Source organism: Periplaneta americana, chromosome 12, assembly GCF_040183065.1.
Source record: "Periplaneta americana isolate PAMFEO1 chromosome 12, P.americana_PAMFEO1_priV1, whole genome shotgun sequence".
Classification (NCBI taxonomy): Eukaryota; Metazoa; Arthropoda; class Insecta; order Blattodea; family Blattidae; genus Periplaneta; species Periplaneta americana.
Window position 1 is genome coordinate 135,818,401 of NC_091128.1, and position 26,061 is coordinate 135,844,461.

Sequence of the window (26,061 nt, forward strand, 5' to 3'; positions counted from 1 at the left end):
TGTCTACACGAAATTAATATGAGATTTTGCGTCACATTCGTTTAATACAGATAAAAACCGTACTTCTGAATGACTGTCGCTTTAGCAGAGTATCGCACTAACCGCAGTCCCTACAATCAAGTGCAACTGCACCGTCAATTCCGCTTTGATTTCTAATTAAAGGTACTTTTTATTTTACGTGGTTTAGTTCTTACAATAGTGGGTCATTTTTATTAAATCACTAGGCCTTGTAAAAAAAAAAAAGAGGATGTACTCATTTTTTGTCACTTGGCAACTGAAAACAAGAAATAGTGAAAGCTTCGAGATGCATGACGGAGCGATTCCCTAATAAATGGATAGGTCGTGGAGGACCAACATCCTGGCCTGCTTGTTCGTCTGACCTCAATTAATCGGATCTTCACTTATATGATATTTAAAGCAATTGTGGTCCATACCTGTGGAGTAACAGTTAGCGCGTCTGGCCGCGAAACCAGGTGGCCCGGCTTCGATTCCCGGTCGGGGCAAATTACCTGGTTGAGGTTTTTCTTCGGGGTTTTCCCTTAACTCAATATGAGCAAATGCTGGGTAACTTTCGGTGCTGGACCCCGGACTCATTTCACCAGCATTATCACCTTCATCTCATTCAGACCCTAAATAACCTGAGATGTTGATAAAGCGTCGTAAAATAACCTACTAAAGCAATTGCGTATTCAGAACCTATTGAGAACATTGAAACTCTTCTCAAGCTTGTTGAAGAAGAATGTCAGTAGATACGACTGACACCTGAAATATGGGAGAGATTAAAGATACGGTCACACGTCGCTACTTTTGCTGCGCAATTTTTGTACTGCAGCTGCAAAAGTTGCGTGTCGTGTTCACACGTAAGCCAAGCTGCACGCTACTTTTCGTGCTGCGCAACCCGAGCGCTGCAAAAGTTGCAACTGGAGGTTGCGAGTCTGTTCACACACAAGGCGCTACTTTTGCAGCCGCAGTCATGCTGCAGGTTTACAGCTCCGTGTTGACTTTTCAATATATATTTTGTGGTTATGTTCGCATTATTAAGAAACTCATGCGAAAGCTTACTTATCTATTATTTGCTTTTCTGTACTAACTAGTATTCAGAAATTGACATTATTTTTACTATAAAGCTTTTAAAAACGCTGATATACTTAAATGATAACCAACAGCATATTCATGTAATCAATGTTGGCAACCCTCCTGTTTGAAACCACGATACGGAAAATTAAAAAAAAATTAATTATATCGTCAGCAAATATGCTCAGACTGTGTTGTGCATTTAATAACTGTTACAAATAATTTATTTTCATCACATCTAACATTAAAATATATCCAAACAATAAAAGTATCATTGGCACATTTGGATGGCAACACTGATTGCAACCGCAGCAAAAGTTTCAACAAAACCGATATCAAAAATGCTGCGGCTGCAACCCTGAGAACCCTGTTCACACTCGCTACTTTTAAGCTGCGCGCAGCATGAAAAAGTAGCGGGCAGTAGGTTCGGCAGCCGCTACATTTCGGGTTGCACCGTTGTTCACACGTCGCAGTACGAGAGTTGCGCAGTTTTTGGACTGCAGCGCTGCAAAAGTAGCGACGTGTGACCGTACCTTAAGATAGTCCAAGATGCGACGCTTAGAATCCTGTATTAGGACTCATGATGACCATGTTGAGCACTGTCTGTAGAATTATACATGGAATTTGTAAACAAAGACGTATGAGCTAAAAATACCTGCAATAAAAAAAGTGAAATTGACTACTGTCTGAGCGCCAGCTCTGAAACTGTGCGGTATGAGGAAGTGGGGAGCGGGGGGGACGTGACTCAGCAAGGCGATCTAGGAAATGTGTGTGTGGGTGTTCCCTCCGTAGTACAAACATTAGCTCTTGATTCTATTTAGGTATACAAGATATTGCCTCATAAGTGGTGCCATGTTCGTATCACTTGTGAGGTTCAGACCTGTTTTCGGATAGTTGACTAAACAACAACAATATTAAGTATTAAATTATATGGTGGCATTTCCTTCTGGTTTCAAAGAATTCAGTTGAATAAAACACAGCCTACTCACTATCAACAACTGTATCGAGAATAGGAATTTATGTAAGTAATGAATGATCTTGTAATTGTTTCGAGTGTACAGTTCAGTGGCGGCTCGTACCTGAAAATAATAGCGTGCTAAAAATATTTTTAGACTCTCCTAATTTTTGAAGGTGAGATCCATCCGTCGACATTTTGAATCGACTGCCTTTAAACACTTTGTTATTTTCAATGTATTCTCTCACTACACTGTCCACGCTGCTTATCAGATTAGTAAGACCTATGAACACACCGAGATTATCTGACGTTTCCGTCTCATCGTGGCCACGTAGCGCTAGTTCAAATTTCCCACAAAATTTGATACAATCAATTATTTTCGATAAAATATATATCGATTTTTTCGACTTTCTCATTATGTTTCTGAGCTGATTCTTGATAAGCTCTATTAGCTGCGCTGCAATATTTGCGGTGCCAAGTGTACAAAGATCAAACGAGTTTATGTTTCTTGCTGTGTGAATGTTTCTTTATATATTCATTCAGAGGCCAAGACCTCTGACACGTCTTGTCGTAGACATGAATCACCGCTACTGAATACGAGGCAAGGGAAGCACAACAGAGCATTTCGTATTTCGCATCCACATATCCAGTCACTGTTGTCATAAACTGTTCTGTTACATTTCCTAGTGTACACATAGTTTTTACCATCCTTTACTTTCTGCACAATATTGGTGTTGGCCGCCCTAGATTTTTAATTGTAATTTAATCTTCTATGGCTGCTTGGAGAAAGCAGTATTGCGTAATGAATCGATAGAGTTCATCATATGTAACCACAGCCTACTATATACAGTCGCGAAGCTCAATATGTAGTAAAAATGCAAACATGGGTAGTTGCCCACCACTAGGATCGCTACTATCGCCTCATCATCTCTGATCTCTCTCCGATAAAATATGTTACACTTTCGTTGTCGTGTTCTTTTGGAAAAATTAACATCTTCCTTCCATTATTGAAATATTAACTGCATAAAGTTAATTTATTATTTTAATGAAGTATATTAAATTCCACCATAAACTCGAAGATACCTGCAAGAAATAAGTTAATATAATTTTTGTTTGTGCAAAACGAACTGAAATTTACCATAATAGCTTCACTCATTCAAGATTATAGCGATAATTAACTATGAAACCAATAAATATTAATTTGCATTTCTCTTTACAACAATAATAATGGAAATATGAATTAATGGAGTAACTTACGTGTACCGGTACTTGTAGTGTATGCTTACGTAGTTAACAAAGTGGGATGAGGTTAAGCAATAATAATCACACCAGAATTGGAAATAAAACGTGATCAATAAATTTTATTGTAACAGACTTTTTCTACGTCTTTAGTAAAGCAGCAAATAAAAATAACAACAAAATTAACAGCTATAATTAAAAACATATCCTTTTAAGAAAAAAGTAGGCCTAAGCAATAATAATCCCACCAGAATTGAAAATAAAACATGATCAATAAATTTCATTAAAACAAACTTAATTTTTCTACGTCTTTAGTAAAATAACACATAAAAATAATAACAAAATTAATAGCTACAATTAAAAATATATCCTCTGAAAAAAAAGTAGACCTAACCTTTATTTCTCTGGAAATTTAGAAGCCTAAGTGACAGAACTTTAATCGGTATCTAATGTCCTTCGGTTAGACTGAAACATTTCATTGTGAAATTTAAGGATATAATGTATTCTAACAGTCACAAAGAACTTCAAAATTAAGAGTTTTGTTTCTGCACAGCATTCTTGTGGAAACCCAGGAACCTTTATGAATCTTTCGGAAATCGGAAAAAGGATAACTCTGGCCTCTTTCTCTTACTGTTGCTACAATTTATAGCACTACAAACGTCTCCTCCTTGTCCCATATTATTATTCCAATTATTATATTTTAGCCATTAACATTTTCATTATAACCAATAACGAACATTTCACAAGCATCAATGTGAAATACGCAACGAGCTAGCACTCGATAGAAATACGACACAGTCCAAAGTCGACCATGGATAGTCTATTGTTTCCAGTTGCTAACCGCTTGGAGCGCTTTATCACGAGATTTGCAAAAAAAAAAAAAAAAAAAAAAAAACACCTCAAGCTTCGCGACTGTATATAGTAGACTGTGATGTAACTACAGTATATTTTTGAAACTGTTTATAATCCCAATATTAAAACCTGTCTCTGGATTAACATACACATTAAACTTATATTATATATTTGAATTACACTAGGCACAAAATATAGATAGACACACAGCAGAATATACATTTAAAATGACCACAGTATAAAAGATAATGAATCCCATAAACCTGCACACACTATTTTGAAAGTGGAAAATAATCCATATTTTAACGGACTCCCGCGAAAAGGGATGCCAACGTAGACCCGTAACACGAAGATAATAAACTCAAAACTATCTGCTGAGATTATATAAAAGTAACCCTGTTTACACAAACGTTCAAAAATGTATTTCAATATGATTATATTTATGAAAAACACAAAAAGCAAAATAAGCTACATATATAAAACGTATTTTCTTTATTTCAAAATTATATCTTTAGCGGTGTCTAGGCAGCACTGTTCCGTCGACTGCTACGAACCAAAGAATTTAGAAGGGAAGAGAGAAAGTTTCACCAAAACAAAGTGAAGAGCGTACCGCGCTGCACAATAGTGAGCACGGTGTTGTGTGAAAAAGCAGGACAAAATATCAAGGAGGGGCGAGGTGAAGTGCTGTTCTGCGCATGAGCAGACACTGCTAGCCGGACTGAATTGGGAATCAGCACGTAGAGTAAGGATGGATTCCATTGAGTTTATAGCACCAAATTATCGAAAATAGTGAACTATTATAAGTAGAATTTGTATTATGTGCGTTTTTTAAATATTATTTCGACGATAATTTTATGACGTGCTACAGCACGTTAGCACGTAGGGAGCAGCCGCCACTGGTACAGTTATAATCACTGCGAAAGATTAAACCCTGATAAGAATAAAATGCGTGAGAAGAAAGAATACTACAAAAAAGTAAATAAATACAGGAATTATAAATAAATACGAATTAGGACAGAGAGAAACTTCAGTGATGTGAACCGAATTAATCTAATTTATATTTACATTCACTGCAAGTGTTGCTAGTAATAGCAGTTCCTTGAACTGTTGCATGGCCAATTGTCTTAAATGAAGGTAGCCATTAGCCCAGAAATACGTAGAGGACTAACGACCTCTGAAGTACAGTTCATACGAAAAGCGTGTGTAAACAAACAATAGCTGTTCGTAAGAGAGTTGTCTGTCGTAGAAAGTTGCTTCCGTAAATCTTAAGTTAATGAGCTGTACAAAGGTCTCGCCAACAATTAGGGTTGTCCTTAATTCATTCTTTTTTATATAATTTTAGACTTTCTTTTATATCATGCCTCGTGAAGAGAAAAATAAAAAATCACACTGTATGCATCTCGAAATACCTACTGATGGTACAATTAGATTTTTATGATATTTTGGTTTCAGCTTTCATTTATTTTTATTCAACCAAAATTACATACGCGCAAGAAAAACGTTTCATGAAGGTGACACATACTTTCTCATTATATGCATGCTTTACATATTTACATATTTCACGTCGATAGAATTTGGTGATGGCTAGATGGTATTTGGCGAGATAACGGACTAAAAAAATAGTTCTAGATAATATCTCTTTACTGGTATAATAATAATAATAATAATAATAATAATAATAATAATAATAATAATAATAATAGTAAATAATCCTTGGCGCTACAGCTCGTGAAGGGCCTAGACCGACCAGCCGGCTACTGGCCTCACGCCCACATGCTGAAGCAGAGGTGGACGATCATCCAACCAGAATGGAGGTATCGTGTGATTAGCACGATGATCCACAGGACGTCAATCAGAATCAAATACAGGGTGTAAACTTTACTTTTAGTTCCCATTTATTTTATTTATATACACTATTCCTCTTATAGTCTATAAATAATATATCTGAACTGCGACCGAACACGAGCGCTGCTCATTCGGTCCTCAAATTTTATTATTATTATTGTATCCTCTTTTTATATTGATGTATTATTTTATTTCTATTTATATTGTTGTAATTATATTCTGTAGTCTGTTGTATTATTCTGTATTATATGTTCTGTATTATATATACAGTATAAATAAATAAATAATAATAATAATAATAAATAAATAAATAAATAAACGATATAAACTGCCAAAATTATATAGCCACTAGGCTATGGCGCTAGTGTCGAAGCGATATGACGTACGTTGGAACGGTCAGTACTAAAGGTTACATTTAAGCATTTTAAAACTGTTTTTGATTAATATTCTAGTCTAAAACTATTATATAAGTACAATTCTATAATCACTACTACAACTTTCTGAGAGACTAATTTTATTTCTTGGCAAATACCGAAATATACAGGGGAGTACGTTACATGGCAATAAAAATGTTCAATAGTATTCTTGAAGACATTAAGAATCATAGCCAAAACCCTGAATTATTTAAGGTAAAATAAAAAAAATTACTTAATCTCTCACACCTTCTATTCTGTAGTTGAATTCTTGACATTTCACAGTACTGTGTAAATATTTTAATACCGTACTATTAAATGGTAAACATATTGCATTGTATAAAATATTATTGTTATTAAGGTATTAATTCTGTACATATTTTATATTTGCATTTTATATGTTAAACGTAAGAATTGGACATGTTCTTTATCCTATATTATAAGGCAAATGTAAGAATATTATGGAACGAATAAATCAATCCATCCATCCATCCATCCATCTATCTAACAAAATAGTTAAATTTAATTATTTCTTATAATTTCATTTTTAATTTGTAAAATAGCATGTTTTTGAGATTGATAGTACTTTAATTATTTGTTTACATTTTGACTGAACGTAAATGTTATTTGCCTATGACCTTGCACCCAACACATACTAATACACAACAGAGTAACTGCAGCATACATACCGAGCAAAGTAGCCTAAATAATGACTGTCTATTCTCTTTTACAAAAATGTTAGTCTCACAAAACAGATTTTTTTCTGGGGAAACCATGACAGTTACAGAAAAACAACATTTGATTTTTTTTTCCTTCAGTTATTTATGCTCTATCACCAGCAGTTTATATCGTTTACACCATGTATATGCTACCCCACTCATAATTTGTCAGTTACGGGAATTGTCCCGAAAATACTAGTGGAAAGCAGAAGATGGTGTGAATGGAAGGAAGCATATAAATTTTCAGCCAAATATAAGGCTGTACTACTGATTTACTATACCTATTTTTGAGTGCTTTTTGTCATGAACTCTAACCACATTGATTTAGTTTATAGAAATACTGTTTGCAACATAATAATAACATGATTAATGTAATACTTATTAGTAATAAGATCTGTTAACAGTTCATTATTTTCTTGTGGTTTCCAGATAAAGAAATTCTACATATTCAAATTGAAGAATCCGAAGCTTTACGCGAATTTGGTGCCGTCTACGCTCAAGAACCCAATTCTTTCAGAAGTCCTCACCGTGTTACCTCTCAGAAGTCAACATGGCCGTAGAATTTTCTTAATACAAGTTGGTAAGTTTACACATTCTAGTTTCTAGGTCTGTCGATAGGAATACAATTAACTGAATCATAACATAAAGAACATTATTAACAAGGTAAATCGAGACAATTTTGTAAGTAGTTTTTCTTAAAAAAAAAAAAAAAGTAAATTTGAATCAAAGAAAAATTTGCTACTTACAAGAGAACTTTCCGAAATCATCAGTGGTAATCTCCTTAAATGACATAAAAGCAGGCTCTGCGAAAGAAAGTTCCATAATGTCTGACAGGCGACGCAAACATTGCCAGCAGAGAGAGAGAGAGAGTAAAGGATAATTGGTATTCAACCAATGGAAGAGGTCTCATTCCACGCATTTCTTGAAGTAGGACGGTCTGGGGCGTTTTATTCCCACCCAACTTCAAGACAAGCGTGGAATGAGACCTCTGCCATTGGTTAAATATTTCTCTTCCTCTTCTGTCGGCAATGTTTACATCGCCTATCGAACATTATGGGACGAAATATAGCCCTTTCGGCTGCACTATATTCCTGGGGTTCACTCAGCCTCCTCAGACTCTAATATATATATGAGTGACAGGAGTATTTCCTTGGCGGTAAAAGCGATAAGTATGTAAAAATGATATTCCTACTACTATTAATGTCTATTTTCTTTAAAGATGGAAACTTCAGCCTTCCGCTACTCTAAGGCCTCAATGGTGTACGAGTATAATAGAGATAACTCTAGTTTTTAGTTTACTATCAGTATTACTACCACCATGAATGTAATAATATCTGTTATCTAACGAATTCTCGTCCATTTGGCAAAAACCGGTTTGTTGAGTGAGCCACGAATTTTCATAGTTAACATTTCCTGAATGTGCTGTTTTCTTTACAGCGTATGTATTTATGTTTTGGTGCTATATCTATGTATGGAAGTGGAACGTGAAAAATCTGTTACTCAACAAACTTTAACCTCCCACTACTCTGGGGGCCTGAATGTAATAAGATCTGTTACCATATGAATTCTGGTCCATTTGGCAAAAAAACAGTTTGCTGAGTGAGCCACGAATTTTTATAGTTTAAATTTACTGTATGTGATGTTTTCATTACAGCGTATCTATTTATGTTTTTGGTGCCGTATCTTTGTAGGGAAGTGGAACGTGAAAAACCTGTTACTCAACAAGCTTTAACCCCCCCACTACTCTGGGGGGCCTCCATGGTCTATAATACAGATAACTTTATGAATTCTGGTCCATTGGGGGGGGGGGAAACAGTTTGCTGAATGAGCTACAAATTTTCAGAGTTAAAATTTACTGAATGTGCTGTTTTCATTACAGCGTATCTATTTATGTTTATGGTGCCGTATCGTTGTAGGGAAGTGGAACGTGAAAAACCTGTTACTCAACAAACTTTAACCTCCCACCACTCTGGGGCCTCCTTGGTCTATAATACAGATAACTTTAGTTTTCAGTTTACTATCAGTATTACTACCACCACCATGAATTTAATAAGATCTTATGAATTCTGGTCCACTGGAAAAAAAAAACAGTTTGCTGAATATGCTCGATATATTAAAATCACCACACAAAGTATAATAAAATAAACGAAAAGAATAACAAACAGTCAAACCCGTAGAAAAATAAAACAAAAAAAAAATCCAAAGATATTTACATATCTCAAAGATACTATTTCCAAAATCAGCTACAAATTTCAAGAGTTAAAATTTACTGAATGTGCTGTTTTCATTACAGCGTATCTATTTATGGTTTTGGTGCCGTATTTTTGTAGGGAAGTGGAACGTGAAAAACCTGTCATTCAACAAACTTTAATCCCCTACTACTCCATGGTCTATTACAGTATAGAGATAACTTCACTTTTTAGTTTACTATTAGTATTACTACCACCCTCCATGAACTTAATAAGATCTGATACTTAACGAATTCTGTTCCATTTGGCAAAATACAGTTTGTAGAATGCGCTACGAAGTTTCATAATTAAAATTTACTGAATGTGCTGTTTTCATTACAGCTTATCCACTTGTTTTTAGTGCTGATACAGCACTTTGTAGGTAAGTAGAACGTTAAAAATCTGTCACTCAACAAAGTTTAACCTCCCATTACTCTGGGGGCCTCTATGGTCTATAACAGAGATAACCTTATTTTTAATGTACTATTAATTCTACTACCACTATGAATTAATCAAGATCTATTAGATAACAGATCCTGGTTCATTTTGAAAAAAAAAATCAATTACTTGAATGAACTATGAATTTCCTTAGATAAGATTCACTGAATGTGTTGTTTTCATTACAACTTATATATAATTTGAACTGGTAATGGAAATTACGGGAAAATGGCTGAACGGATTTTAATGAATGAACCGTCATTTTGAAGCTTGGCATCCAAGGTTTTTAAGAAAAATAGTAACTTTCAGTGAAGCGTTAGTTTTCCTACATAATTTTCCTATTTTCCAAAATCTATCTTTCGTCAGTTTTGAGAACTAATTACATTTCAGAATAAAACAAAACACACACTACAATAAAATTAGGCTATTACACGAATCTGCACGATTGCTAACATATTTAGAGCTCAAATTCAATTGGTTATTAAAACTTCAAGATTTGCTAAAATAATTTATGTCTGATTCTGTGGTGTGTAATTTTCTGAGTGTATTGGATATTAAAATCTACAAAACTTGAGGTGGTTTGATGATATTATTACCATTAGAAATGAAATATTATTAGACTATAGTTAATGCCATGATGTGACTATTTTTCATTAATTATACATATTAATGTTATATTGATGATATGAAATTGAAACGTTTTGGGGTTATGTAAGTAGATGTAGAGAATATCTTAAATCTTCATTTTTATAATTTCCTGAGTGGCGGCTATATATGAACTACAAAACTTGCCTAAGATAATAATATTGTTCTTAAAATCAAATATTTTTATAGTTATTAATCAAGTGGGGTTGGGTTTTTTCATATACTTAATGGCGGTGTGGTGTAGATATTTATATGTATAATTTTCTTCAGTATTGGCTCGAGAGAGCGCAAAAATTACAGTTCCTAAGGAAAGACCAAAAGGTATTACTTACTGATAAAATAAGAGGCCTACAAAATTATGTAGTCTCCTGATCATTTCAGCAAGATCTCTTAGCAGGATAAAATGATTTTACCCTCTACATTTCAAGTTCTACATGCAGCAGCTATACCAAGATGCTATGTCTATTGTTCGAAAGCATAGCAAACTTGACTTTTCTTAACTTTCACCTGAAATAGTTACTGGTTTGCTCCCACATGAAAAACCTATTGATCGTCCTGACATTGTTACTTGTGTTTTCGCACTGAAACTCAAAAACTGAAGGTGGATAGGTCCAAGAAAAAATATTTGACAAAGAAAATCATGAAGAGTATGTTTAATTATCACGGCAGCAAATAACTTCCAAAATGTCGGGTATTCTTCTTTGAAAATAAATCTGAAAAATTTTAATTTGAACGTCTAATGAACTTAGTTTGCAGCATTTGCTGCACAAGCCACTAGTATATATTTAAATCTCATGATGCTGTATCTTTGTAGGAAAATGGAACGTGAAAAACGTGTCACTCAACGAACTTTTCCGGTGTGTAATGTTGCTAGTTGAGATAGCAATAACGGAGTTTCGCACTCAGATAAGCGGCGTAGATGTAATCTTCGACTTGGAAGGCCTTAGCATTCATCATGTCTACCAGTTCGGCCCGTCGTTTGCTTGCAACGCCCTTCATTGGGCTCAGGTAAGAATTTATCATTCATTACCTCATTAATAACTTTTAACCTGAGTCTATAGGTGAATTATAAGTCTACTGGGTTTCAATTCCAGCAAACCCTAGTTTTGTTAGTAATACGACTCCTGATATCTTTATTCTTCTCGTGGGAAATGAATGTTGTTTCCCCGTTCCTGTTCACAATTTAAAATTATTGTTCACGACAAAATTTTGTCAGTATTCCAACCAGTAGTGGTTTCTGGTCTGTTTCTGGTTTGAGGAACCATCAATTTTACCATCATCTTTATTATATTCCTTCTCGAGATTGAAATGCTACGGGGTGATCCGTTTGGGTATGGATAAAATAAAAACACAGTAACACATTTACTACTGAACTTTATTTGTTGAAACTTTGTGCATACAACGCTGAAAGATGGGAGATTCCTCAGAGCTCAATATGACGCCCATTGTGCACCCTGCACAACTCATAACGATGATGCAATTCAGCCCATGTCCGTTGTAACATAAGAGGGGTGATTTGTTGAAAAGCTTGAATACTTTTTACTCTCAGATCATAAATGTTCCTGGGTTTCTGTGAATATAAAATTTCTTTAACAAACCCCTACACGAAGAAGTCAGGAAGGGTTAGATCTGGAGAGTTTGGAGACCATGCCAAGAGATAGCTGCTTCTTGTACTGGGTTTCGCCTGCGACTTCCTATATGTTTTTTTTTTTTTTTAAACAGAACCTGTTTCTACAAATGTTCGATACCGCAACATTATGGAATCGTATTTAGGTACATTACGCACACCATACCCACGTCGAAATTCCCTTTGAACTCTTTTAACACTCTCAAATTGAGCATACCAAAGAACGCATTGTATTCGCTGTTGATTTATAGTAATCATTTTAATTATCTACGACTTTCATTTGTCCTTTCAGATTATGCATTGTTGATTGTCATATATGGAAACTTCCATCTTTTAATCATGATATAACCAGCAAGAAATTTTTCCTACTATCATAATAGCTTCATAATAACAAATTAATAATATCCATACCCAAAAGGATCAGACTGTATTTCTCCCAATAGAACTTCAGTTAATTCTGTCTGAGCAGCGATTCGTTTAAAGGTCCCCACAAATAACAGGGAAACAACTTCTTTTGTGTTCAGTCCAGCGAAATGTGGCAATCGTTCTGCCACTGAGCACACAATCGCAATTCTCATTCGTTTCTGGTGCGCGCGCATCTAGGCTATTCATTTCACAACTAGAGCCATTACGCTCTGCACTGAGAATTCTAATGGCAGCTGGTCTGCAATCTTTGCAACAATGGCAAGTGAGAAAAGTTGTTGCTGTTAGTTCTGTGTATTTAAGTTCGATAGTGACGCAAATAATACATTTTAAACATAAATTCTGTGTCCAGTTTTCTGTTAAAGCTTTTCAGTTTGCATTCGATGGAAAGGAAATTGAAAATTAAAACTCCAACTCATATAACAGAGTAAACTATAAAAAAATACCATGGAACAAGAGAGGATATCGGCATTTTCAATACTTTTAGTGGAAAAAGACTTTATCAAGTTAGCACTGCATACTTCCCAGAGATATTTACATGAGTAATATGAGAAGTGAAGACTAGACACAGACATAGTGACAAAGATCACTTTTTCGATATGATAGAGGTATTTCATAAAATTCAGGTAGTCCTGAATATAAGCTCTTAAGAGGCTTTTGAGACCTAGCCTACTCAAAAAATTTGAGTTATTATTCCTAGTAAAGGAAGGACTATAAGGTCGTAATAACGAAATATCGTAACACTTTGTTACACTTCGATCCTTCCATATATTAAGTTCACTGTTGACAGTCATTCCAGTATGGAGAGAGCAGTGTAAGCCGCGAGGCTTGTGGTAAAAGCCTCTAAAGGCATGGCTACGACCTTGATTCGCAAGCTTGAAGGGAGGGGGTATCGATTGGCTACATCTCCGTACGAAACGAGGATAGCCTTCCGTCACAATATTACGTAGCACTATATTAGTGTTCTCTGAAAGCGATGCGTTGTTGAGTTTAGTTTAATCAAAAGTGCATGCGTATGTGTGTTACATATTAATTTTGCGTAAAATGGTTCATACTGAGACAACATTAAGGTCATTATTTGTAGAATTAAGAGAGAAACCGTTTTCAGTTTGAAACAAAATGTGCTTACAAAGATAGGAGATCAATATCACATTTACATATTAGGATAGCGGATGGAGGGAGACAAAAATAGAATTTTTCCATTTTCATGGTATAAGAAATATCCTTGGCTAACAGGGTGCTCTGAGACAAATAAGTTATATTGTTTTACCTGTATTGTTTGGGGGTGAAAATGAGTGGTCATCATCTTCTTTTGTGTATCACAGAAACATTTGAAGAGTCCACTGCAAGAATGGTGGATGTCATTTGGAATACATTTTGCTGGAGAAGCAATTGAAAGTTTGAAATGCTTAGCGCTCAAAGCTTAACTGTGATTTTCCGATCATTACTGGACAATGACTATCAGTGTTAATGCCATATAACTCTGTATGTACATTCTATATGTCTTCAGCTATGCATTGACAGTCTTGGTTCATTTTCGACAAGAAAGTGACAGCCATCATTCTTGCAGTGGACTCTTCAGTTGATAGAAAAGTCGATAAATATCTGCTCTATAAAAAGATACAAGGTAAGCAGATTTTTTAAGCTACCCAATATTTACAGCTTAGCTTCGCCACTGATTTCTATAGTGTTGCAGTATTTCTCCCGTACTCTTTTCACTTTAATATGCGGCGATTCAATTGAAAAGAAGTTCTTGAGAAAACAGTCTCGCCAGTATGTATTCACATTTCACTCATTCGAGATAACCTTGCTTGATATTACTTTCCGAATACGAGTCATTAACTTCCTCCTCGTCAACCTGTTTGGTAACATTGCAAGGAAGTCACTGTCAAGGACAACCACTTGAAAAAGACGCGGAATGATTTGAAGTTATTTCGTTCAGGGATGCTGAATTGCACAAGCGAGTTCTTTTACAATTTCGTGATATGAATATTTCCACAGCCTTACACGCTACGGTAATTAATGGGATTGCCAGTCTGTCAAATGACGCAATTTATTCGGAATATCTATAATTTGACAACTTCAAGTGAAACCCCGTAAAACACGCCAACTTCTGGAATCTCTCTCTTTCTTTCTTCTCTCTCCCTCGCTCCACGTCATTCAGTCACCAATCACCAGCTAAATATCTGAGAGGGTGTGTGTGGGCATCGCGACCAATAGAAGAACCACTCTCCAGTATTACCACAATAACGGATTCTTCATTTTTGCCTCGACTGTCGGCTAGGAAGGGTCCATTATGCTAGCATTGCAGGCAACTAGTCAACCTTTTAATGCTTTTGTTAGCAGGTTTGACAAACTGTGAGTGGACCTGCAAGTACATAGTGCATAGTGCATAGTGCTCTCTCCCTTCCCCCCCTGCTTGACCGCCAAGTCACAACTTGACTGTCTCGACCATATCACACGGGGAAAGTTGAAGGAAAGTCGACTTGCTCCAAGCACTTGACTCCTGTAAACTATCCCCGTGTGAATTGGCCTTTACCTACAAGGTACAGTCCTTGTACGCACAGAGCTCTCTGATGTTGTATGTGCTGTCTTAGATAGTTTTCAATACCTGTTATTTCCTGGCGTATTTGAATTTCCTGCCTTCTTCATATTCTTCTTTATTGCTCCTTCTACACTATTTTCTGTATTTACTTTTTTCCTATCGCAGTCCTTCTAATTAATTCTACTTGTGTTTACCGTAAGTGCAAAGCATTTATTTGCCTTTACATTACAACATAGTTTACGATATGCGGAAAAAAAGAAGCCTCGGCAAGTACAATTGCAGCGATTTGTTAAGGAGTTCGGATCGCAGCACTTTTCCACGGATGGTGAAAAACTTACATGCATGATATGTAAAGTCGATCTACTGGGGAACAAGAGACACCATGTACAAAAACACTACAACTCTAAAAGAGACAAGGAATGTTTTAAGTTGTTGAATTTGAAGAAAGTCGAAGCTATTCCCACGAGTTTAAACATGGAATGTGATTTTTAACAAGACTTGGGCCACATGTTCGTTAGGGCAAATATTTCATTTAAAAAACTGAAACACCCATGTGTCAGATCATTTTTGCAAAAATATACAGGTAGAACACTATCCCGACAATCTACTCTGCGTATGGGTTATTTAGCAAAATGTTATGAAGATGTCTTACGTGAAATTAGAGAAACCTTAAAAGATGAAAAATTGTGAGTATTTATAGACGAAACGACAAATATTGCAAACAGATCCTTTGCTAATGTTATTGTTGAGGCACTTCAAACTGAAGGTGTGGGCAAAATGTTTCTATTGACATCCGAAGAGCTAGAGAAAGTAAATCATGTTACCATTGCAGCTCTGTTTGAAAAATCAATGCGATTATTGTGGTCCGATGAAATGAAAGCAGAAAAGCTCTGTTTGAAAAATCGATGCGATTATTGTGGCCTGACGAAATGAAAGCAGAAAAGCTTAATGAAGTATATCGTCGTGCACTGTAACAAATGCAGTCATGAAGAAGAGCAAAGTAGTACAAAGAAAAATACTATGTTTTCTATGTTGTATTTATATAAAATATATTATTCTTATGTAGCTACATTAATATCATGTAACACAGAACTATGTATGTTGTAATTAAATGTACAATATAAACAATAGGTTATTTAATATTATAAAGTGAAATTACTGAATAGTAAAGATACTGTAATTTGCTGCAGGAACTGTACTCCAGTCGTCGTTATTGTAGCGACACGTTGACATTCCCTCCCCTCCCTTCCTTGCTCCCTAATACATTACGATATAGTGCATGTAGCAGTTAACTCAACGGTTTACGTACACCAAATGCTCTCTCTGTTAATGAATGTCATCGATGAAATAAACAGGCCAAAGTCAACCAATTCCTGCAATCTAACTTAAGCTAGTTTAAATAATATCTACTTAAAATGCATCTCATATTTTTATCGATAGAAATATAACATGTTGTTTCAAATAGGCCTAAACGAAAGAATAATTTCTAGTTAATTCACGGTACCCATTTCCACTATACAAAATATTAGGCCTAACCATGTGTTAAATCGGTTGAAATAAATGTTGAAATTATTATCTACATCAATCAGGTATAATCTTAGACATAGAAAAAGTACGTAGCATACATTTTTAGCATCTCTTGAATTTATATCAAAATAAATCTTCTATGTATAGACATTTGCTTTTAATGGAGTGTCATATTTATAATTTATTTTATTCAACAGGACTGTGCTCCACTGCGGTTTAAGAGCCACCATATTGTGAACCAACCGTACGTATTCAACATGCTTTTCGCCATCTTCAAGCCATTTTTATCCGAAAAATTTCGAAACAGGGTAAGTATTTATTGTATTGCGTTGCAAAATTATGAGATATCATTTGGTGCTTGACATACAAGGTCCAACAGGGAAACGGACGATTATTGGTTGGTTATTTACTCAAGAAATTATTTTTTTTTTTCAAAATTATATATGTCAGATCATAAAGTACATAGTCTGCCATTTATTTCTCGAAAAATGACGGCCTTTAAGTGACTTCCACGGAGATGGAAATGTGCTTTGTCAGACATCCATAAAGTATCAATAAAGTCTTCATGCGATTTAAAATCTCCTCACAAAACGCCTTTTACCATCTGTATTTTATATGGATGAAAATGTAAGTCGTATGAACAAATGGGACGGAATCATGGCGTCATAAATTAAGATGACGGAATTTACATCTATACTGTTTTCGCTGTAAGAAAAATCCTAATGTAAACACAAGCACGTTGCTGTCATACCCGTGATTGGCTCCCAGTCGAAACACTCACATGACGCAGGAAAATATAGTTCGTAATTTGAAACCACAATCTTGTATTATTTGAAAATAAAAAAATTGAATTATAGTTGTTAAATACCATGAAACATTTAACTTCACTTATGTGTAAAACTCTATGCAAAAGAAAAGCTACTTTTATATTTTGTTATGTACTATGAACGCGGATGAATACCAACAGTAATACCGAGGTAGTCTGTTCTTGTAATAAGCTGGCGTCACTTGAGCTCGTAGTTGTTCAAGTAAGCACGTGGTACTGAAGTATGGCTTCTGTATCCTCAACTGTCCATTGTGTAGGACTTATATAAAAATAATTTAATTACAGTAATTATAAAGTAAATGTTTCCTAAGCAAACGAATGCATAGCAGTGAGGTTAAGCCTGCTTGACGAGTAACGGGAAATGTTTGACATGAAACAGAATGTGCAACAGTAGGCGGGAACACGTACTGAGAATCTATGGCGCCAAACAGTGGCCAATGAAGCCTCACTTCAGTCACATGCTATTGTTTACATTAGGATTTTTCTTACAACGAAAAGATTATAGTAGCCTCAAAAGCACTTGAGGGTAAGAAAGGGGGAATTACAGTACTGTTCACATTTTATTATGCATTTTCCTTTCTTTCTATATGTTATATATAGAGACGAGAATTCCATGCAAATGCATATTTTTATAGGAACATAGGATATAGCTCGAACTTAGTACTTATCCATTTCATTACCTTCCGGTTCCAAATATGTGTACTTTTTCCTGCATATTTGCATGTTTCGGCCTTTTTGGAGATAAAAACATGCATAATGCATATTGAAGCAATTTTTAGCTTAATCATGGATATAATATACATTATATTCAGTTTAAATGCATGTTTTAATGGTTTTGAGTGGACATTTCAGTTCCTCGATTTTTATAACCCTCATTTTAGTTTCAGGAATTACGATTGAAGAAGGAAAAGAAAAAATCTAAATAACAGAAAAAGGTTCATTCAAGTTAGCACCCATAACTTCTTGCGATGCAGAGGGGTCATTCTCTGCCTAAAAAAACATAATGACTGACAAGCGCAGTAACCCAACAGAAATCAATTTATAAATGTTATTTAGTTTTTTATTTTTATTTATTTTAGCTAGCTGGCTAGTGAGTGAGTGAAAATTAAAGTTATAAAACAAAAAATTGTTAATTGTTAAGTGAAGTGAAATAAGAAATTTGCAACAAAAATGAAATTGCATATTTTAATGTATTTTTCGCTTAATCGTGCATGTTTCATAGTTTGATAGTGCATGAATGGATGCATGACCAAAATTGAAGATCAATTTAGTGTATACAAATATATTGATATAGGTGTACCGCAAGGAACAATTTTGGGACCTATTTTATTTCTAATATATGTTAATGATCTGCTAAATATAAATTTAGAAACATTTAATGGATCTATATATTCATATGCGGATGATACAGTAGTTATTTTCAGTGGTTTTTCTTGGCAGGAAGCATATAGAAATGCTAATATAGGTGCTAACATTGTTAAAAAATGGCTTAATTCCAACTTCCTTTCTTTAAATATATCTAAATCAACTTTAGTTCCTTTTTCGTTAACAGCTGCCAGTGTTCAAAATTTTAAATTTAGCGATAAATATAGACTAATAATACACAGTGAAAATTGTTTAGATCCCAAAAGTTGTAAATGTTGGGTATCATTATTGATCAGAATTTAAAATGGCCTCATCACATTACTTATCTTTGTAAGAGGCTTCGTAAAACAATTTATAAATTCGTTAATCTTCGCTGCTACTTACCTATTAGAGTTTTACGAAATGTTTATTTGGCCATTATTCAGTCTATCATTCAATATGGTATAATTGTTTGGGGTGGAAGTACAAAAATTAATCTTAGTCCATTAAATTTACTACAAAAACGAATAATTAAAATTTGTTTGAAGAAACGTTTCGATTATCCAACTAAATTAATTTATTCTGAATTTAATGTATTTAATATTGAACAAATTTATAAGTATACGCTGTTAAAATTTTATCATAAAAATCGTAATAAGTTTGTATTACAGACACACAATTATGACACAAGACGAAATATTAATTCAACATTAGTAGAACCTAAATGTCTCACATCTGCTGGTCTAAAGCATAGCATAAATTTTGGTCCTCGGTTGTACAATGCTTTAACTAAATTACACCCAGAACTTCTAACATGTAACCCACTAACATATAACAAGAAAATTAGAAACGTGTTAATATCTTAAATTTGATTAAATAAATTTATAGCCTATGTGTATGAATTAATCAACCTATATTATATTTGTATTCTATAATTTTGAAATATATATTAATCCTACTTTTCACGTGCGATATTATTCTTCTCTAGTGTTAATATTATATTATATACTTAATTCCATTGCCGCTGTAATTATATTTTAGTTCCTATTTTATTTTACTTATTTATTTATATTATTATTTTTTATTTTAATATTATATCTGAACTGCGACCGAACACGAGCGCTGCTCATTCGGTCTCAAATTTTGTTAATACTACTGTATCTTCTTTTTATATTGCTTGTGTTATTTTATTTGTATTTCTCTTTGTTTGTTTTTGTAATTATATTTCTTTATTCTGTATATTTGAATTTTGAATTTAAATAAATAAATTCTTTATTCTGTATATTTGAATTTTGAATTTAAATAAATAAATTTAAATTTAAATAAATATTTTGGGATTTTATAGTGCATGAAATTCTCGTCTCTAGTTATATATTATGTTTGATTTCTACTGGCTTGTTGTTTACATTATATTATGATTATTTACTTCAGCTTTGTGTGTAAAATTGTAGTGTACTTTACTTTGTAAATTTGTAGTATTTTTTGTACCGCAGTTTTACTCCGTATGGCTTAACTCTGCTAGGTGAAAGAAACATTATTATTATTATTATTATTATTATTATTATTATTATTATTATTATTATAAAATGTATTTTTCATACTATGACTATAATACTTTAATTGTATTAATCTTCATGCTCTGTAACTTAAGAAAGCAATGTCACAATTACTTAAATTGTAATGCTTAATCAATCTTTCGCTCTTAGTTTAAAATGGGAATCGAAAAAATGAAAATTCATACAACTTCCAGGTTAAACTACAAAGGAAATTGTCATTCAAAGGTTTCACAGTATGTTGAAAGAAAAATTATAAGTCCGTACTGACATCGTATTTTTCAAGTAACAAATTTATTTTCATAAAATTTAGTTTAGAATAAAAATAACTTAATATTCAAAGGTGACTTATAGTTATTAATGTCATGTTTCAGATATTTTTTCATGGTAGAAACTATGATTCTCTCTTGAGTCACATCGATGCCAAATATATACCAAAGAAATATGGTGGATCTATGGACATGCCGTCCTTCAACAGAATGGACTTCTACCAGCTACTCTGCAGTTACGAACAGGCATTCGAAGGTACTTTAATCATATGTACAGTATGCAATATATTTTGTTCTTAAGTCTTAGTGTAGTGCTTTAATATACAATAAATTGTGGATATATTTTTATGCTCGACCATGCCAAAATGTAGTAATTATACACCTGGTAGTAGCCCTTTAATGCACCTCAAAGTACACCTATTCATTATAATTCAGTTGTTCAGCCAATGAGAAATCTCCATTGTACTGATTGTACCATTATAAAACCGCAAGTATCGATTATTCTCGGATATGCAATCGAAAGACAATTAGCGAAAAGTCACGGAGGCTGGAAATCCAATACTGTCGCAGAAGGTTATGTTCTGTTACTATAATAATTAGCGTTAATTGTAAATAATATTCAAATAAATTAAATTTGTCATCTCGTTTTTCAATGTCTAATTTAATTTCAATGTTATATCAATATTAATATTTAGTTTACTCTCTAGATTATATCAAGGTCAATGTGGACATCTGTTCCTCGGAAAAAATCAATACTTTCGCGTCTGCGCACATCTCACAATTTACGAGCTATGCTCAAGGTCACTTCCGCTCTTCAGTCAGATAAGAATAAAATGAATACTTCTGAATAATTTCAAGTTAGAAATATGGTCGAGCATAAAAAGTCGTATGGAACTTGGCTATAATGGTAATTAAGACGCTCGTATGAAAATTATGAAACTCGCTTGCGGTCGTTTCATAAACACACTCGCGACTTAATTACTACCATTATAGGCTCGTTGCATAATGTACTAAATATGCATTATGACTTCAGAGGACAAAACACATGGTTGGATAAGTATATGTTTGTAATTAATTTTTTATGAAGTAATTTAAAATGGCTATTCGAAGACTACAATCATTTATAGCCTACTAATAATTTTCTGTTTACTAAAATATATGTAAAAGTCATACATATTTACTCATATAGGGTAAAGGTTGGTAATATTGAGATACTTCTTTTTGAGAATTTATTACAATTTTACTGAGCGAGAGGAAGATCGGTTTTTTGCGTCAGCGTATTAAGGGAATGTTCGTGGACAAGTTGCTGCACAAAACCGGTCCTCTTCTCGCTGAGTAAAATTGTAATAAATTCTCAAAAAGAACTATCACAGTATTACCAACCTTTACCCTACATAATATTATTTATGGCGGGTAGTTGACTGTTCGTCATTCATTCATATGAAGCCATATGCACCATAGTAGACTGGTCTACACTACGCCCGCGATGAAATGAGACGATGGAGATTTGTTGGGATGCTACAGGGTAACCGGAGCTCCCGCAGAAAACCCCTATGATATCTGAATCATGTGCTTTCGTAACACAAGTTATAAATTAGGGGTACTTTGGGGATCGAACCCACGCCCACAGGATAAGTCTAGCGCTCTAGTACTGGTCCGCCGTGGCGGCATATTAAACTATATTGGTATAAGATTCTAAATATACTCTCACCTTCTAAATTATGTGTTCAAATTGGTAGCCCTCAGCTGCTTTACAATGTGTCACTCGATCATAGAAACCATTTAAGGAATTATTTAACCAGGCTTTAGGAATATCTTGCGCCACTTCCATTTTTATTTAGCAACACTGAAATTGTACAGAAGTATTGAGTGTGGGTACTTTTTGAAAAGCTCTTAATGAGCACTATTCAAAAATAAAAAAAAAATATATATTGGGTGTTCCATTTAAAATAAGAGAGTTGGAGTTACTTCCGGTTTAACCGGAAAGTAGAAAAAACTCGGTAATACCATTATTGAGTTCTTAGTATATGGTTATCCTCACATACCAAGTTTCATATCACTGAACCGTATGCTTCAAAAGTTATTTAGGTGGTGTGGGACTTTTAACTAACCCTGTATACATGTGACAATGCACAAGCCAATGCCAGAGCACTCTAATTCTAGGATTCGACCCTTTTCGTAACAGACTTATTTTTTCACGTTATTGTTAAAGTGGCATAGCTCCCTCTTGCAGCGGACATCTCAAAAACAGTTATTTACTTGTACTCTTAATAGTACATTATTTTAATGCTAATAATAATAATAATAATAATAATAATAATAATAATAATAATAATAATAATAATAATAGAAGAACTGACTAGACATAAATCTTACAACCGGCTTACTGGCTTTAAAAGGTGTCTTACACTTACGCACGATTCGGCCCATTCTGCGCCCTATACATGCGATGACTGTCCAAGTCCTGCAGGTAGCCCTGGTGGCATTCACGAATCCGACGTTGACAGGTGGACCACCCTGCCTTTCTCTCTCAGAGGCATGTCCCATCCGCAGACGAGTAGCCTGAAGCCCCAGGGGGCAGAGCCCCAAACCCTCCCTGTATCAGTATCGGAAACCCATACTGCCCCCAAAACTTCACCCCAGCCAATTTTTACTATTGGAGATGATAGATGAAATAAGGGGGAGGTGGAAAACCAACACACTAGCACTTGAGACAGATGCGGCAAATCTTACAGCAGATTGTATTTATTTATCCTAATTACATTACCCTACTTCCTGTGTAGACGATACACACAATCATAGGGATTACCTCAAACCGTGTCACTTTTTTATAATGTGTCGCAGTGCACCAACACTTCCTAGCTATTCAGCTTTCAGGGAGCGGTGAGTTACTAAAAAGTTTACTCAGAATATATATGGAATTATTGTTAATTTATCTGTTCGTAGCAGTAGTGTCTATTTTTATTTGCCAACATTTAATTCAAAACAATTTCTCAGCATAGTTATTACGAACTGTAAGCTACTGTGTTGCTGAAAGACTGCAGAGGAAAATGCTTAAGACTTATTATTATTATTTGGAATGAAATGGAATTTTCGGGAGGGGGCACTGTAGCCCATCATTGCGACTTTTTATAATCTATTTTGCTGAGCTAGGCGCATTCCCAAACCACACTGGCTGACTACAGTAAGGTTCACAGCGTACCCAAGTTTCGAGCAGGCAACCCCCCTCGTTCCCAGGCCAGCCCTCTCCGTCCGTCGCCAGTCGGCGTTCGGGGAATGCTATGAATTAAGAAATGTTGAATGATGTAGGTGCCTAATATGGGGAATTGGAAAAACCCTCGAGAAAAACCCCTACTACGACCTTGTCCGCTACAAGTGTCACTACGGATTTTTCAATTAAAAATCACAGGACTGACAGGGACTCGAACCAGGACCGCCTATGTGACAAGCTGAAATATAGGATGCCTTCAGACTACTGGGGATATGGGCATGGAAAACAAAGGTTAGATAGGAGTATTGGAGGCGACGTATAGAGGAGGCCAAGGCTCAATTCGGGCTGTAACGCCGCAGTAGCAGCAGCCAGCAGCAGGAGATTGTTGTAGGAAAATGTCAAATAGGTAGGTACCTGCATTAGCGGTAAACAGCGCTAAATACATACTCGGCTCGAGGCAACTATTTTTATTCTTAGTAGTAGTAGTTCTGTCAGATGAGTTTCCAATTCACTGTGGGCTAAAGCAAGGAGATGCACTATCACCTTTACTTTTTAACTTTGCTCTAGATTATGCCATTAGGAAAGTCCAGGATAACAGAGAGGGTTTGGAATTGAACGGGTTACATCAGCTGCTTGTCTATGCGGATGACGTGAATATGTTAGGAGAAAATCCACAAACTATTAGGGAAAACACGGGAATTTTACGGGAAGCAAGTAAAGAGATAGGTTTGGAAGTAAATCCCGAAAAGACTAAGTATATGATTATGTTTCGTGACGAGAATATTGTACGAAATTGAAATATAAAAACTGGAAATTTATCCTTTGAAGAGATGGAAAAATTCAAATACCTGGGAGCAACAGTAACAAATATAAATGATACTCGGAAGGAAATTAAACACAGAATAAATATGGGAAATGCCTGTTATTATTCGGTTGAAAAGCTTTTATCATCCAGTCTGATGTAAAAAATCTGAAAGTTAGAATTTATAAAACAGTTATATTACCGGTTGTTGAGAGAGGAACATAGGTTAAGGATGTTTGAGAATAAGGTACTTAGGAAAATATTTGGGGCTAAAAGGGATGAAGTTACAGGAGAATGGAGAAAGTTACACAACGCAGAACTGCACGCATTGTATTCTTCACCTGACATAATTAGGAACATTAAATCCAGACGTTTGAGGTGGGCAGGACATGTAGCACGTATGGGCGAATCCAGAAATGCATATAGAGTGTTAGTTGGGAGGCCGGAGGGAAAAAGACCTTTGGGGAGGCCGAGACGCAGATGAGAAGATAATATTAAAATTAATTTGAGGGAGGTGGGATATGATGATAGAGAGTGGATTGATCTTGCTCAGGATAGGGACCTATGGCGGGCTTATGTGAGGACGGCAATGAATCTTCGGGTTCCTTAAAAGCCAGTAAGTAAGTAAGTAAGTAAGTAAGTAAGTAAGTAGTAGTAGTTCAACGGCGCTTTGAATCGCAGAGGTTGGTTTGGAAAGATTACAGATTATAGGCGGAGGATAAGACATGCCCAAGACCACTTAGGTCGTAACCTATGGGTCCATCATCCTACTTCATAATTTCGACATGGGCGAGAAATTTTGTCTGCAACCTCCTATGGGTAACAGGGTTATTTTAATGACAAATCTACGACACGGACCTCCCAGCTTTACTTTCCTTCCTGAGAAATCGATGCTCAGGATTTCATCGTCCTTTAAAACCCTCGTCATCTGCCGAGTTTAAACCCGCAAACCTCGGACACAGTGGCTAGCATGATATACGTGGGTTAGACCACCAAGGACAACATGGTGTTATTGTGACAGGGAAAATTGGGACATAGGCTACAGAGAATTCGTGCCTCAAAACCAACTTCCAACTCAAGTCTCCAGTGTAGAAAGTCCGTGCTCTAGCCGTATGGATAACGGTACACAGTGTCTATTTGTCAGTTGTGTGTTCTGAAATGTTGTACGCTTTCTAACCTCAAGGCCGTTACGTTGGTTCTTATCAAACAAACGTTGTATAATACTGAATTTCGTTCCGCTTCTCTCTTTCAGAACTGACCAAGTATGGTTACTCCAAGAAGTGACCAACATGATCACGTGATCTGTGACAACTGACAAGGGAACAGGACTGACTACAGCAGAATTGCGAGAAGTCACGTGAAGCAATGGCTCCACTGGAGTGGATTTTACGATTTTTGTATATCGTGTAACTTGAAAGAGAATCCTTAATTTTTTATAATAGCCTCTATATTTTATATTTGTAAAGTGTTCGTCTGTATGAAGTTGTGTCATTAAAAACTACAATAAAGTTATATTTTATATTAAA

The 26,061-nt window shown here is 35.0% G+C and overlaps 1 protein-coding gene across 1 annotated transcript in view; it reads left to right on the forward strand.

Annotated features, from left to right (window-relative positions):
- Window positions 1-26,061, forward strand: part of LOC138710917 (alpha-tocopherol transfer protein-like) — a 115,608-nt gene extending 89,547 nt beyond the window's left edge. Inside the window, exons 3-7 of the mRNA XM_069842110.1 lie at window positions 7,527-7,677; window positions 11,223-11,416; window positions 16,728-16,838; window positions 20,628-20,778; window positions 25,788-26,061. Of these exons, the coding sequence (XP_069698211.1) occupies window positions 7,527-7,677; window positions 11,223-11,416; window positions 16,728-16,838; window positions 20,628-20,778; window positions 25,788-25,819 (639 nt within the window). The 3' untranslated portion in view covers window positions 25,820-26,061. The remainder of the gene's footprint in view (window positions 1-7,526; window positions 7,678-11,222; window positions 11,417-16,727; window positions 16,839-20,627; window positions 20,779-25,787) is intronic.